Source organism: Lonchura striata, chromosome 1, assembly GCF_046129695.1.
Source record: "Lonchura striata isolate bLonStr1 chromosome 1, bLonStr1.mat, whole genome shotgun sequence".
In the NCBI taxonomy this organism is placed as follows: domain Eukaryota; kingdom Metazoa; phylum Chordata; class Aves; order Passeriformes; family Estrildidae; genus Lonchura; species Lonchura striata.
The window spans coordinates 140,071,824-140,087,864 of NC_134603.1; the positions used below are offsets into that span (position 1 = coordinate 140,071,824).

Below are 16,041 nucleotides of genomic sequence, written 5' to 3' on the forward strand. Positions count from 1 at the left end.
TCCAAGGAGAAATAAATTTTCCTGCTTTTCATCTCCTGCAATTGGAATATTAAAAAAAATCATTAGCTTCTGTGATGACAAATCCAAATACAAACTCTGTGGTTAGATCTTGTGCATCAATGTATTTGTTCCTTCAGAGCAGGGTTGGGAAGCTTCTCCTTGCTGGGGATGTGGAGACCATGCCTGTACTGTTCTGTGCATTAATGGGGATTAATGCATTAATGACATCCCAGGGATGTCAGCCATGACCTGTCAACCTTGGTGGAATGAAGAGCTGTATCTGCCCTGCAAGCTGCAGGATCTCAGATGCTGCTCTAGAAAATTCAGTAGCATGGTTGTGTGATATTATTAGAAAACTACTAAATAGTTTTTAATTTTGTTAAAACAGCTAGTAAGACAAAAGAGATCACATAGCAGCACATTTCATTTTATTCTGCTTTGGTGTAGAAACTTGCTATGTAATTAGGACTAAAAATAAGTAAAGGAGGAGATACTTTTAGTGAAAGCTTTTTATCTTGTTCAAATCCACAATGTAGTACACCCAAACTAACAGTTACAGTATCACATTAACCACCAGTGAAGTAGGACACATATTGTAAATGCAGGTGAATCCAGTGGGAAGAAATTAGGTCTGACTCCAGTTCAGAAGGCTGACTCATTTCTTTATTATAAGTATACAATAATATATTAACATACTATTTAAAGGAGATACTAAATCTACAAACTGACTTTTTCTAACTACCAAATCTAACTAACTCACAACTCCTGGCCCTCCCGTGAGAGTCCAGTCGCAGGTGCTTTGGATTGGCCATCAAGCTCAAACAATCCTCACCAGAATCCAATCAAGCAATCACCCCAGGTAAACAATTCTCCAAGCACATTCCACATGGGAAAAACAAGGAACAGAAATAGAAATTGTTTTCTCTTTCTTTCCTCTGTGCTCCTCTATGAAAAATCCTGAAAGAGATAAGAATGTGCCTACCACTGATACAAAGGGTAAAACAACATGGTATCTATCTGTGAACATGAAAACAAAAAATTTATCTGTGAAATTATGATTGTTTTCCTTCAGCTGCTGACTAATGTTTAGTGCTGTTCTCAAAAAACAAAATATAGTGATCTGTAAATATGCTATGGTTCAGTCCAGAATAAATGACTGCTAGCAGAGTGAATTATAATTCACTCAAGTCCAGTAAATTTTTATTCACTATTTTTTGATCCAGTGAAAAGCCTTTGGTTCTTCTTGTATAGTACCTGAATACATTATTCTAATACGTTTATAGGAGTGGTGAAAAACATAGGACAGCTGCAGTGGATTGCTACATCTTTATTAAAGAGGCAACTTTTCACATCATGCAAATGGACCAGAATATTTATCATCGTTAGCTTAAAAGGAGTGAGGTGTTTTGGTTTTCTGGCCACATTAAAAATGCTGGAAAAGTACTGCCTTTTTAAAGTGGGGTTTATCATTCTCTGATCAGAAGTACAATGCTTGCCAGTGAACCTAAGGAGTAGAAGAAATGAAATAAAATCACAGAACATTCTCAGCTGGAAGGGACCCCCCAAGGATAATCAAGTCCAGTTCTCAAGTGAATGGCCCATGAGGGGACGAAACCCCATCCTTGGTGTTATTAGCACCATGATCTGTCTACATCAATATAAAAAGCCACTCTCCAATTTACTTGGGTTTTGATTCGGGTTTTATCCATTTCAAGACTTTCCCTGTTTGTAGTATGACTACATTAAGAACAAAAGTGCAAGCTTTGGCATGAAGTTTTGCCTACCTACCTTATTGATGATGGTATAAAAATGCCTCTGAAAATTGAAAAGGTTATTGAAATTGTCTGAATATTTTCAGTGGTAGAGGAGCAGTGTTAGATAGAGCAGCACTAACTATGAGGGGAATTTTTCATCCCAGCTGGTTTTACTCATCAGCCTTTGTTAAATGAAACATTGTGAGCCAGGTTCACAAGGGGAGGTGCCTTTTGTACATTCAACTCCACAATAGTCTATGAAGGAAATTTTAGAATGAAAGCCTTGAAAATGTTCTTGATCTGCTGTAGGAAAAGATTACCAGGAGGCAGTTTTTGCATCTGTTTTCACAGTGTAAGCTTCCTGATAAATATTGACCTTGAGATCTTTTGTACTGCCTCTTCTGAAAATCTTTGATAAGGGTAAAGAACTCAATGGCTTTTGATTTGCAAAAAAGATAATAACCACCTGATGAATTTTAAAAAGCAAGCAATTAACTTAGCCAGACCTTATATAGGCTGAATTTTTAGACCAAACTACTAGTGGCAGGAGTCTTGAGGATCTCTGAAGTAAAGTTTTTGTCACAAAATCACTACAAATCTGAATAAAGGAAAGACTTCAACAAGATTGGTTTGCTTATGGAGAAAATTGTCTGAGGAGCTGACCTCATTTTTCACTGAGTGAGGGATGTGGTTATTTAAACATATCTGTCAGGAGGAAAGTATTGACATTGTTATGTTAACCATTCAATAGCAGACTTTGGAAAGAGATGGCTTTATGCCTATCCCAAGGACCTGAGATTTTCAGAACTTTAGGCATCTAGAAGTGATGTAACTAGGCATCTAAAAGTGATGTAACCTTATGCCCAAGTAGTTGACAAAGAGGAGACATTAAAGTGTTCAAGCTTGGATGGGGCTTTCAGCAACCTGGTCTAGTGGAAAATGTCCCTGCCCATGTCACCAGGGTGGAATGAGAAAATCTCTAAGGTCCCTTCCAAACCAAATCACTGTGTGATATGTCACTGCTAGCTGTCTGGGGACAGATTAGTCGGCTTTTTATTTATTGGTTTACAGTATGCTCTGTAGCAGCTCTGTCTCACCAGAGTTTGACAGTGGTGTGTCAGACATTTCACTGGCACTCTGTAGTTCTGCTAATCTCAGCAGGATTCGTGGGGGTATTAGTGCAGTAAGTGGTTTATTAGAAGAGATAATTAGCACAAAGCAGATGAGGATTTAATAAATAAGGAGACTTGGTCTGCATCACTGAAACCTAGTTACGTGACATGGAAAGTCCCCTTGTTGAGCCTTCTTACCTCTCAACTCCCCAGTGCTTAATACATCCATCAGCACACATTCAGGATGGCAAATCCTGTGAGGAGTGGCCATTTCTGATGAGACCTATCTGGATGATATGGTGATATTGCTCTTCAAAAAGCAACACAAACATACACAGGCAGGAGCCTCAATATCTCCTGCAATGGGAGCTGGGAGGCAGCTGGAACAGATGCAGGCAGCAGGGCAGTGAGCTGGGGAGCAAGGAGGCACTGCAGAAAAGCAAAGCTCGGCTGGTCTGTCAAAAGACTCCAGCTGCAGTTCTTGGAACTGCCTGCAGGCAGAGAAAGCTTTTTGTTCTACAATCCACCAGGAAATTGAGCTTTTCTCAGATGGGAATTTAGACCTGTAGGTGAAAGGAGAAAATAAAACCTATGAATAGCATGAAAAATGTCACAATTCTTGGCTATGCTTAAAGAAATAACATTGTTTGCTCACTACAGATTGGCTTAGCCTACAGATTGGCAGACAAAAGCTACTTCAAATGAATAAACTTTCATCAAAGCAAATAATATTTTTAGACCTTTTCTATATTATTAAATATGCAAGAAAATGTTAGTCCAGTGCTGATTACATGGGAGTGAGTGAGTGAGTGGTTCTGATTGCAGTGGGAAATCTCTTGTTGTCCTGAAGCCTCCCAGTCTGCAGAGCCTTTCCTTGAACTGCATGTGGTTTCCCTCCCACCTTCCTCAGTCTGCTCAAACTCCTGGAAATTCTGTCAGTGTTTATCCAGAAAGGGAACTTTGATTCAAGCACTGTAGGTTTACCTTTATATGTGTAGCATTTAAACTAATAATCTAGAAAACCACTGTGCAGAGTAGGTTAGCATTAAGCATGACATGTCTCTTTGCTTACTAGAGGTAGATTTTACCAGGCACTGAGGTAAAATACATCTTCGCAGCTTGTTATTCTAGCCATACATTATAAATTTGTATTGCATTAATTTTCCACAATAGCAAATCACTGTAAAACTCTAGGGAAGATGTGAAGGAAACTCTACTTTCAAAATCACATTTTTGAAGAGAAATACAATTTGTCGCAGAAAATGTTTCTGCAGCAGAAACATTGCTGAAAATGTTTCAGAAATAGCACTGCTTCTCTCATTAATCAATGCACAAAATTGTCTGATTGGGAAGTTTCATTGTACTGTTAAGATACCCTCACATATTAATATTGTCATTTATTGAACACAGACCTCCAGGTAAGGATTTGAAGTCAGGTACACCTCCAGTACAGGGGAAACAATTCTGCAGCATGATCTCCCTCCCCGTTTCCAGTACTATTGGTACCTGTACTTTACCTTGTAACTATGGAGCAAGTCTATGATACCATTAGTGGCCTCAGTGTGCAGACCAGCCTTCACAGAATCACAGAGTGGGTCAGGTTGGAAGGGACCACAGCGGTCATCTGGTTCAGCCTCCCTGCTCAAGCAGGGTCATCCCTGGGCACATTGCACAGGATTGCATCCGGATGGTTCTTGGATATTTCCAGTGAGGAAAACTCCACAGCCTCTCTGGGCAACCTGTTCCAGTGTGACCACGTGCACAGTGAAGAATTTCTTCTTTCTATTCAGGTGGAACTTCTGGCCATGAGTTTCTGCTCTTGTCCTTATCAGTTGCCTCATCAGTTGCATCAGTTGCCTCTTGTCCTATTGCTTGGCACTACTGAGGAGAGCCTGGATCCATCCTCTTGACACCCTCCCTTCAGATACTGACAGACACTGATGAGGCCCCTTCTCAGTCATCTCTTTTTAAGGCTGAACAGGCCCAGCTCCCTCATCCTTTCCTCATAAAAGAGTTGCTCCAGTCCCTCAATCATCTTTGGAAACCTCAGCTGGACCCACTCCCAGAGCCCCATGCGTCTCTTATCTGAGGAGCTCAGAACTGGACATGGCACTCCAGATGTGGCCTCACCAGGGCTGAGCAGAGGGGCAGGATCACCTCCCTCAACCCACTGGCAGGCTCTTCCTAATGCACCCCAGGACACCAATGGCATTCTTGGCCACAAAGACATACTTGTGCTCTGTTACCCACTACAAAGCCAGTGCATTTGGATGGGTTAGTCAATTCTTCTAAGCATTTATTGTCTTTCATGGCAGTGTTCTTGACATGTATTTGCTATTATGAAATTCTTTTCCAAAAAATGTGGGAGATTTCATATTTATACTGTAAGGTGTTGCATGAGTAGTGTGAAGGAATTGAGATAAACTGAGATAAATTGATGGCTGTCAGTGATATGTGGCCAAGTTTGCTGGCTACACACAAGATGGGGACTCTCAGAAGTATCCATACACCCACATAATTGCCAAAACTTATTTTTCCAGTTGTTGTATATTTTCACTGGACAGGACATGATGCATATGATGCGGATCTTGCCCTGCTGTTGACCTGGCCTGCCTCTCAGTCCAGGTTTGCTCAGGTTCAGTGTGGTCAGAATCAATAAAGGAAAAGATCATCCCATAAGACTATTCTCTTCAGCGGTGCACTTTGAGTTTGTTCTGTGCTGAGGTCTTGAGAAATCACTTGGGAAGCAGACAATGACTAATTTGGACACTTTCAGCTGGGAAGTTGTTTAGAAAGCTGCTCATTTCTCAGTTGGGTTTTATTCTTTCCAGTGAGAGCCAGTAACTCATGGTATGAGTCTATCTAAATATAATTCTTGAAGTTTTGGGCCTTAAGTGTTGATACTCTTTATTCAGTCATCTTTCCTGATGTGGAAATGACACCTGCACTCGGTATATGTGTATGTGTCTGTGTGTCAAGTGTGAAGTGTAGGTACTCTTTTGTATTGACATGGTGCCATACATGTCCCACTGGTACCTTTTCACTTTTAGTAGAATCACATCAGTTTACTAACTCAAAGTAACTAGTGGCATATTCAGTGTTAGTCCAGAAAAGTAGGTTAAGACAAAATTCCTGTGCTGTAGGAGGGCAATATACTTCCAAAGGGCTTGACCCATTATCTTTCTGATGTAACTTTTGTATCATAATAAAAAACACTAGTCTGGAACAGAGCAGTTTGACAGAATGACTCAGTTGAGTCACAAAATGACAGATGCTAGAAATAAAAAATAAACAAACTGTGCCAGGTCATTGCTGTCAAAGCAGGATCCCTCACCTGTAGTTCCTGCTGTTTATGCAGTCAGTGGTAGTTTGGGGGCCATCTTTTTGTTGATATGACATGACAATTTAATATGATTTTATTTCTTTTCTAAGGTTACACATTACATCTGCTCATAACTACAGGAGCAGCCATATGTTTCACTTGATATTTCCAAGCTGGTGATCCCAGCCAGTCCTCTTGCAGCATCACTTCCCTTCCCAGCTGCTGAGCTTCCCTTGGCTCTCAGTGTTTGCAGCCAAGCCTTCCCCTTCTCCATTTATATGGAGCCAAGCACCCCAAAGAAAATCCTCAGACCATGTAGCTTAATTCTCCCTAGACTTGATGGTGCAGCCAGCAGAGTTGGGATTATGTGCTGTGGTCTCCAGACAGCTCATTCAGCCTGAACTGCACCTTCTGTTTACTCTGTAAAAGGGATGGCTATTGCATATCAGCTTTAATCCTGGCTGTAGCTGTCTGCGAGTCAAAGCATTGCTTGAAGGCAGCTGTGTCTTCCAGAAAAGCAGGTAAAACACATTGCACTGTTCTGTCTGATCTGCCTGTAAACAGAGCTGATGACATGTCACTGGAAATGATTGTTCAATTATCCAACAACAGTGCAGAAAAGTGAATTGCAGATGCTGAGTGGTTTTAGGTAGGAGTATAGCTGGAAGGTGCTGAGGAATATGGCTCTCTTCATTTAGATCAGAGACCATATGTCTCAAACAGACCCCTGAGCTTCTACCAGAGCACTGACTGGCACTGCCAGTAATTTTGGCTGTAGATAGGGCAGAAGGAGGAGTCTCTCCGGTTTGTCTTACTTGATACTCATAATTAAACTTTAATTTGCTCAGGAACTTGAATCTCTTACATCTATATTCATAAATTAAGTATCATCTGAGAACATTCCTGGGCACTGGGACTCCATCCTCTGTCCTGCTGAATTGTAATGCTGAGAATAATAGTATTTTCTCTGCCAGTTGGCTTCAGTGCCAGGGATGACCCAGGTACCAGTAATCAAACACCCTGTGGTTGCTGAGGCAGTCTGGTCTCATACTACAGCAATTCAACTTTTTTACAGTGAACTTTGATTGCATGAGTCAGAGGTACAGGAAAGATAATGACCCTCCAGTCTGGTGAGATGGTGTGCTCTTGGGAGAGCAACTCCTGGGCAGTTGTCTCTGCTTTGATACATGTTCAATAATACATAGAAGATGAGAGCAGACAGAGCATGTAAGTCAGTGTTGAGGTGGTGAGCAATGAGGCTTCTGGATTCATTGTGGCAGGAGAAAGAGGAAATTGCAACTTGGGAGCTTGTGTTCTGCTTGACTGCTTTTATACCACAACCTCTGAAAAGGAGATTTGCAACATTACTGATCTAATGCAACTTTCTTCACAGCTTTTCAGAAAAAGTATGTTTGAAAAAATAAGCATAAAGGTTGGCTTACATGTAAGCCTACGAGTCCAAGATAGAAATTATTGTGGTGGGGGATGTTTATTTTTGTGAAAAAGAGGGCAAAAAAGGAAATGTGATTTGATCTAAATTGGAGAGAGTTTGATTGCTGTATTGCAAAGTATTATTTGTTTCATTGTGCTTAGGTAAGTAATGTAACAGCAGCCCACACCTCTCCCTTAGAAAGCTGTCTCACAGGCAGCAGTTAATGAACTAGTAATGAAAAAAAATCTAATGGGTTCTGCCTTATTATGCCCAAAATAGGCTCACATGTTGACTTTCAGCAGACTCATCAAGAATTTAATTTGGAGACAAAATACAAAAAGTTTCTAATAGTTCTCAGCTGGTTTGTGTGATTTCTCTAATAAGTCAACATTCATAAAAATGTGTGATGAGATTTTTCTCAAATGACAAACTATAGCTGTGAAATTTTCCAGTTCATTACAAAAATAATACATTTTTCTTCCCTTTGGAGAAGCTAACTATTGACCAGCATTCACAACGGGGAGAAGGGAAGCCTTTGCTTCCAGATTTTAGAAAAAAATCAGGAATTTAGTGTTTAGAAAATGAGGGTTCACCAGTGCTGCCCTGAAACAGTAGTGCTGTGGCTGAGCAATGCAGAGGGAAGTAGCCTGCCTTGCATCTGTAGAGTTTTCTGTCTCTCCTGGATGAAGTCTTTGGGAGTCTGCTTCCAACATAAAGCACTTAGCATCTGTAAAGGGAGAGCAGAACATCTATCAAACATGGGAAGATCAAAAACTGTGACTCCCTGTGGAGTGACTGTTGGGAGGGAAACAGCTGAATAATGTTGAACATATTCAGATCTCTGACTTCACCTAATGCATACTGTGAAGGCTGTGTTTGTAGGCAAATGCTGATTCATTGTTATGGATGTAGAAAACCTTTTGTGCTTCTGCCTTTAAGACACTGCTCTATAAGTTGTTTGAGAGGCAGCACTGCTTCTGCCTTTTGTCAGAAAAATATAAGCATAAATGTTAATCTGAAGTGTGGTTTTGTATTGCTGGAAAGGCAGGCCTGGTTGTTGACCTTGGGAGGTGGCTTGATGCTTGGTACACTGAAATAATTTAAGAGCTGACAAGGGCATTTAATAAATAAACTTTAGGAAAAAAATAATCATGATACTGAAACCTCAATGATAATTTGTCTCTTCATATATATGCTCATGCTCAGGAGTCAGGAACCACTGTGGTTTTGAGGACAAAATCACTGAAACAGTTGAATTCTGTTCTCACCCCAGTGTCTAAAATAGCCTTTAAACTTCAGCTCTTCTGCTTCTAACAGTCAAAGTACATAAAAACTTCCATGACAGCCTTTCCTCAGTGCTCATCCTTGTTAGCTTAGCAGGGCCAAGGCAAGAGCACTGCAGTGCTCCCAGAAGATGCTTCTGGCAGATCCCATGGTGCAGGCAGCGCAGAGAGATATTTTGTGCTACATGAAGAATCAAACTACTCCTTCTTCCCAAGGGGATTTCCTCAAATTTTGGTTGTTCTCATGCTCCTAAGAGGAACTTTTTCTGCATTAGTGGGTGGTGATGAATAGAAAATGCAGGTGCTATTTCCTTGAACAGTTCTTGTGGGAATAAATTTATCCTGATAGTAAGTGCAATTATTTTTAAGGTGTTACATGTTCATTCAATAGCTGTTATATAAGTGCTGATGTGTGGTGTGGCTTTTCTTATGTTGGCTCTGTCCTAGCTCAAAAAACATGTTGTTGCCTCTAAACAAATCAAACCCCATTTAATTAGCAAAGTGCCTTCTATAGTTATTTCTACAATGAGTAGCTTATTGTCTCAGCAGCACCAAACTCAGTGGGAAAAAAAATCTAAGTGTTAATTTGTTCTTCAGAAATAGCAGGATTGCTGATGAGCAGACAGCATCAAAGCAGAATAAAATCTCACATACATGGTTGCTTGTTTATGGAATGACCTTTCATCTTTCAAAAACAGAAATCTTCCACTGGGAGATGGAATGTACAAAACAGCTTGACAAGACAGCCTGTAAATGTGTCTCTAACATAAGCATAGCTAATATTTTCTATTATTGCTACGTAACATTCTCTGGGCAGCAATCAGTTCCATTTAAATATGATTACTATGAAAGTAATAATGTTCCAAACTTCATTCATGTACGTACTCTCAGTAAAGACTGTTGATTTGTTTTTTAAATAATCTGGTACTGAAATAAAATGAAAGTCTAATTCCTATGACACTACTACTGCTCTTCTCAATTCTGCACTGTCTGAATTTTTCAGGGTTTTGAAGGTATTCCTGTCCCGAACGGCTCAGCGTATTCCATATATGACAGGTGGGAGAGTGATGAGGATGCTGTCTGTTATTCTTCTGGTAGTCTTTTGGTTTCTCATTGGCTGGACTTCTGCAATAACCCAAAATTTGGAGAGAAACATTCCACTCATTGGTCAAGGGCAAACATCTGACCATCTGATCTTCAATATGTGCCTCATAGACCGCTGGGATTACATGATGGCTGTTGGTAGGTTAATTTTCTAGCTTGTCTTTAATTTCTATAATAAAGCTTGGTTGCCTTTTAATTTTTCTTCTTTTAGAATATCCTAAAGTTTTGTCAGTCTGCCTAATATGTGAGAAGTACAGCAGTAAAATATCAGCATATAGGTTTTTTAAATGGGCTGAGAAGTAAAACAAAATATGGTAACACTTCAATGACTTTCAAAGGTTTGTAACTTGGATTGTAGTAGCAAAATGATGGGTGCTCAAGACATTTCACCTTTGAAGGCAGTAGGAAGGAGTAGCTCTTCTACTATTGGAGCTTTTCAATGGTTTCCTACTGTTGAAGTGAGAAATTGTGACTAATTTAATGAAGGTTTTGCACCACAGAACTGGCCAGAGTTCTTGTGTGAGGAGGGAAAGAAATTCCAACACCACTCATTCATAACCTTACAGAAATTGGTATCAAAATACAGGGAATAGGGAATGAACATCAAATGCACCAACTTGATGTATTTGTTAGATGTGCTTTCAGTGCATGGAATAGGCAGGAGTAATAATGACACCCTGCAGAAGCCGTATAAAGCTAGAAAGGATTAATTATTGTTTCCTTAAGTCTGTAAGAAGCAGTGGGTTCCTGTGCCAGGGTTCAGCGAAACAGTGTGATGTGCTTTCTCCCACACAGTGCTTCCACCTTGAGCCAGTGTTGCTTGTACAGCCCAGGCTGGCCACCCACTGTCTCAAATACTATAGTGTTTTGAAATATTAAATAAATTCCTACTTTTCTTCCCTTTCCCTATGTCTCTCATGGACATCCCATCAACAGAGCTCTGCTACTGAGGATTAGGGAGAGGTAATGGTGGCTTCTCCACATGAGAGTGCAGATGAGATGGACAGAAGTGTTTTCTCTGAGTCTGGCATACAGAAAGTCAGTGTATGACAAAACACTGCTGCCAGATTCACAGAGGAGCTGCCATGGCTCCAAGGTGTCCCTGTCCTCTGCTTTCCTCACCTTTCTGTAAGATCTCAGAGGCAGTCAGGCACAGGGGTACCCCATCTGTCAATATGCTCACTAGTAAACCATGCAGAAAAGAGTAGAAAGGAGCATGTTTTAAAATGTTTCTCAGTTTGGGTCCTTTTTGGTTCTTTTTGCAGTAATGGAATAGTAGCATTGCCAGAGATGTCATAAAATTAACAAAAAAGAATTAAATGTGAAACACTTGATGTCATCTGCACTAACCCATTTTGGATAAAAATTTTGGTGCATTTGACAGTGTAGTTTTATTAATATTTTGATAGTGGTGGCTTTTGCCTAATGGCGACAAATGTTTTTAGTCTCTGGGGTTTATAATTCTGGTGGTGTAGGGATTAATAATTCAGATCTTAAGACCCAATTCTGATCAATCATATATTTTGGCAAAAAAATCATGTAAGTTGGTATCTGCCAAGTTTTGAAAAAAAGCAAGGATTGCTTTTTAAGGTATATTTACATTTAGAAGAGTTTTTAATGTGTTTCAAAATACGCTCAGGGGTAGCAGAAGCAAAGTGAGCTCTCAAGCCTGGAAAATAGGGCAGAATTTCTTTTGTTCAGTCAATTTGTCTTCTTATCCACACTACCCCATAAACAGAATTATGCAACTCTTCAGTAAACTATCCAGTCCTATTATTGGTACCAGGAGATGTACACCTACAATACTGTGATAACTTGTGAGGTCTATATATATATTTATATGTGTGTATCTGTGTGTGCATGTGAGTTCAAGAGTTTTATTGCTAATAGCAGACTGAAAATCTTAATCCATAGGAACTAGTCCCAAACTTAAAATAGTTCATCTCAGAAATGTGTCAGAAGTAATATCCTTAGCACAGAATTCCTTTTATTCCTATGGCAGCAACCTTGCAAAATATAATATGTAATAAATTATAAGTAAGTAAAAAGATTTGCTATTTGATTTCAAATGCTAAAATAAAAGTGGTTGATGGTAATTTATTAAAGACTTGTTATTTAATTTAATTTTTTCAGGCACATTATTTTATATAAATCTAGTGAGTGTTTTGCAATATATTCTGTCACTTGTAGCCCTTGCTGGAATACTTCCCTATTTCACTTGGCTGTCAACACTTCACTGAAATGCAGACAGGAAATTTTCAAGGTCACAGATTAGTGAAGTGAGAATTAACAAGGCTCTGCTAGAAAGTTATAATGAGATGAATCCTTTATGCTACTAGAGATTATTGGAATTGGGATTTATGAAGCATTTCCCATACTAATCATGCTACTTAGACTCTATCTCCGGAGACTTTTATTACAGTGAATGTTTTATATTTACATTTCCATTAAGTCTAAGAGGATGGTCTCTGTGAGAGATGTAGGGACTTATACACAATGGCTATCACTGTTTCTAGTATTGCCTCTGTACTCTGTGATATGCTGATGAGAAAAATTAGCATTCAGTAAATTTTACTTTATCTACATAATGTAATGTAAGCTACTGTGTATTTTCCTTTGGGTTTGTAAATTACTGTGTATTTTCCTTAGGGTTGGATACTTGTGGGTAGCTTGTTTGTTACTTGCCTTATTCCTTTATTTCCTGTGTGTAAGTAGTTTCTGTATCCCTTTCAAGGTCAGGGCATTTGTCTCATTGAAAAGCCATGGCATGATTGACAGTCTGAGGTTGCAAAGAAAGACCTGAGGCCTTGAAAATAGTCACCCACAAAGCCTTTTTCCTATGGCCTAAATATATTCTATACCTCTACCTGTCACAGTCAGATTTTGACTTAGAAACAACTCCAAGTGATAAACTTCTGCTACCTAAGGGCTTGCAGTATCACAAATCAAACTACTATTCTTTATCCTGAGAGGAAAACATCCTATAAGTGTAACAAATATTATACCAGGTTATAGAAGAGCTTCCCAGAAACTGGGAAAAGAGACAATATAATAATGAACAAAGCCCCAGGGAGGAGACAAAGGCAGGCAGAGAGATCAACATGCATGCACAAGCACATACAAAAAGCAGAGGAGAAATGTTGACAGGTGGATGTTCCTGACTTCAAGAGGGCCAGTTTCTCCCCAAATGGATAGGCAAGCTTTCTAAAGTCCCCCATACATTCTCTGTGTGTTTTTCAGTTTTTATTTAAACCAGAAGTGAATGACAGGTATCTTAGGTATTTATTTATATTTATATTTAAATATATAAATATAAACATATAAATATAAGGAGATGTATTTCCCCTGCACCTGTTTGATTTCTGGCTGGCAGGAACAATGCCGCTCCACTGCGCTGAGCTGCTGCTGTGGCCCACACATGTGTAGGACATGCTTTGGGTCTTGGGCATCAGGAAAGTTTAAAATATGAAACTTCCTCATAATCACTGCATGCTCTCAGCCAGGAAAAGGAACAAAATTAGTATTTTTGGATTGTTCCCAGAAGAACTCCCTACCACTGTTCATTTGTTGATATTTAACATACATAATCTTTGCATCTAAAGAGGGCATGAGGTGCCAGGACAGGCTCTGACAAATTGGGCATCAAGATTGCCTGTACAGTTTTGAGCTAGGACATTGTAATACATCCTTATGAGACACTTTTATTAAATTTTCTACAGGCCCTCTGCTGCATTCAGTGAATGAGTGATTATTATTTCTTTTTGTTATGCCCATTTGATGTGGCTATATGCCATATTTGGGGTGTGTTGTTCAGAGCATGTAATGAATAAAGAACTGTTCATTTCCAAATGGCATTTTTAAACATGTTCCCCTTAGCATCAATGTACAAAGATTAAAGCTGAAATTATCCATTTTCAGTGTATGTCTTGAGACATTGAGGGACTGTTTTTTCAGAGTACTGTTTATAGCCTCCTCTGTGGAAAGCACAGCCAGGAGATGCTTAGAATTCAGCACTGGTGTGGATCTGGCTTCATTTCTCACATTGGATACTCAAAAAATACATCATGTAAAAATAGTGATCACTTGTGAAAAGCTTATTTTAAGTGATAAGGCCAGGGTTGTATAAAATGTTTGCAGCAGAAATAGAAAAAAGAACAGTGTTTTACAAAGTACCTTCAGCTCTGTCTCTTTTCTGCTTGTAATCCACTCCTCCTGCCACCCTGTACAGCTCTTCAGCAGTCCTTCCACAGTCTGCATCACCAGCACTCTGTGCAGTTTTATGGCACTTATCTCTAGGATAAGGTAAATCTGGAAGGGGATGAGGGACAGCACCAAAGATGGGGAGTGCTGCTGGAACCCCCAGGTTTAGCAGTTTGGGTTGCATTAACCTCTGCATTAATGTTACTTATTCTTGTTACCTGTTACATGGTAAGGGAAATCCCATACCCTTTACTTAGGCATGATTTCTACAAAATATTTCTGCTCGGGAAACCATGTTTGTATTGCCTGGGCCATGTGTTTGTGTATTGGTGAATGCCATATTTAGTTGCTTCTGCAAGTCCCCTGTGGTTTGTGAGAGGCTGGAAAATATTCTGACTTCCTCTTGTCTTTGCACCACTCTTTTTGGTGGAGTCCACTACTGGTACTGCTCCAAATCTTTTCAACACTTTAAGTACCTTGGATGCCATTGGCATTTGCTTGCATCTTCTTTAAGACATGAGAGAAGAGGCCCCATACTCAGTTGGTTTTCATCTGCTCCAGTTCTCCCTCTTTCATCCACACACAAGTGAAGAGGTTGATGGGGCACATAGTGACAAGAAAAGTGTCCAGCTGACTTCAGTAACAACAGCAAGCTATGGAAGTCATGAGGCAGGACAGCCTTAATTCCAGGGGAAGTAAGAAAATGCTGTAGTATAAGGGTTAAAAGAAGTGCAGAAATGAGAGGAGCTCCTAGAGACCTCAGACTGGCATGTGTTTAGTTCAGTGGGGCTCCTAGGTCTGTTGCTCACACTCAAGTCAGTGGTTATGTTCTCCACTGCTGGCAAAAGCCATCTCTAGGGCACCCTGAAGCCATGGGACCCACATGCCATGGTCTGCATGGCCCTTGCATCACTTTGAGTAGACCTGCAAGGCCTCATGATGGTGTGGGGACAAAGTATGCTGTGCCTCCCACCAACTCAAGGACCCCACTCTTCTCTCTCAGCCTTCACAGCCACAAGCCATGGAAGTTCTGCGAGGAAAAAAAGTCTGATCTGGTACCATCAATTCTTTTACCACAAATAGCTCTCTTTATTTCTGTGCATAGCTAATTAAAATGATGCTGAGATATGGTGGGAGACAGATAAACCTCTGGTGATTTATAATTTGCTAGGAATAACTCAACACTAAAGACTTGTAATCACAGTTCATTGAAATATATGAAAATCCTTTCAGCTGAAGGAAAAAGCTTCTCCTATGACATGGTACAACTCTCCAGGTGGGGAGATTGGACACAGCGATGCAGAAAGAGATTGCGTTGGCTGGCAGCACAGGAGCAATTGAGGACACAGTTTTTTTCCAGTTTTAAAATGGTGCATGCTCAGCTCCAGCTGGCACCCTGAGTGAATGAACGGATGGAAGAGCTGCGCTTCCAGATCCATTGCTGACTTCACTTCAGTAAACGGGATTTAAAGTGTAGTCAAGTGTGGTAGAGAAATAGATTAGCTGTGGTAGCTGTGTTATAGATGTAAGTAGAGTGGTAATCAGTAATTAGAGTTTAAAACCTGGGGAAAAATTGGTATAATTGTTGGAACAGTACTATTTTACCAAGAGTGTAGAGTTCAGAATACCAATTGAACTTAGGCAAGTCACAGCTTTAATGTCACCATCCCTGAGGAGCAGTGGCCTGGTTTTGGCCTGTGGTGGTGCTTTTTAAACAAATAGGTGTGGTCAGACATAAAGCTCCATTCAGAGCTGTGAAAATTTGCTTTAATCTTTCAGGGCTGTCTTCTTTTTGCGAGTAGCTCCTGGAGAGCAGAGTGCAAGTGAGCACAGG

General features: G+C 40.0%; 1 protein-coding gene across 2 annotated transcripts in view; it reads left to right on the forward strand.

The window, feature by feature from the left end:
* GPR158 (G protein-coupled receptor 158) overlaps positions 1 to 16,041 on the forward strand; it is a 190,458-nt gene that overhangs the window by 156,484 nt on the left and 17,933 nt on the right. For both annotated transcript variants that reach the window (XM_077788579.1, XM_021533112.3), the window contains exon 7: positions 9,907 to 10,145. In XM_077788579.1, the coding sequence (XP_077644705.1) occupies positions 9,907 to 10,145 (239 nt within the window). The remainder of the gene's footprint in view (positions 1 to 9,906; positions 10,146 to 16,041) is intronic.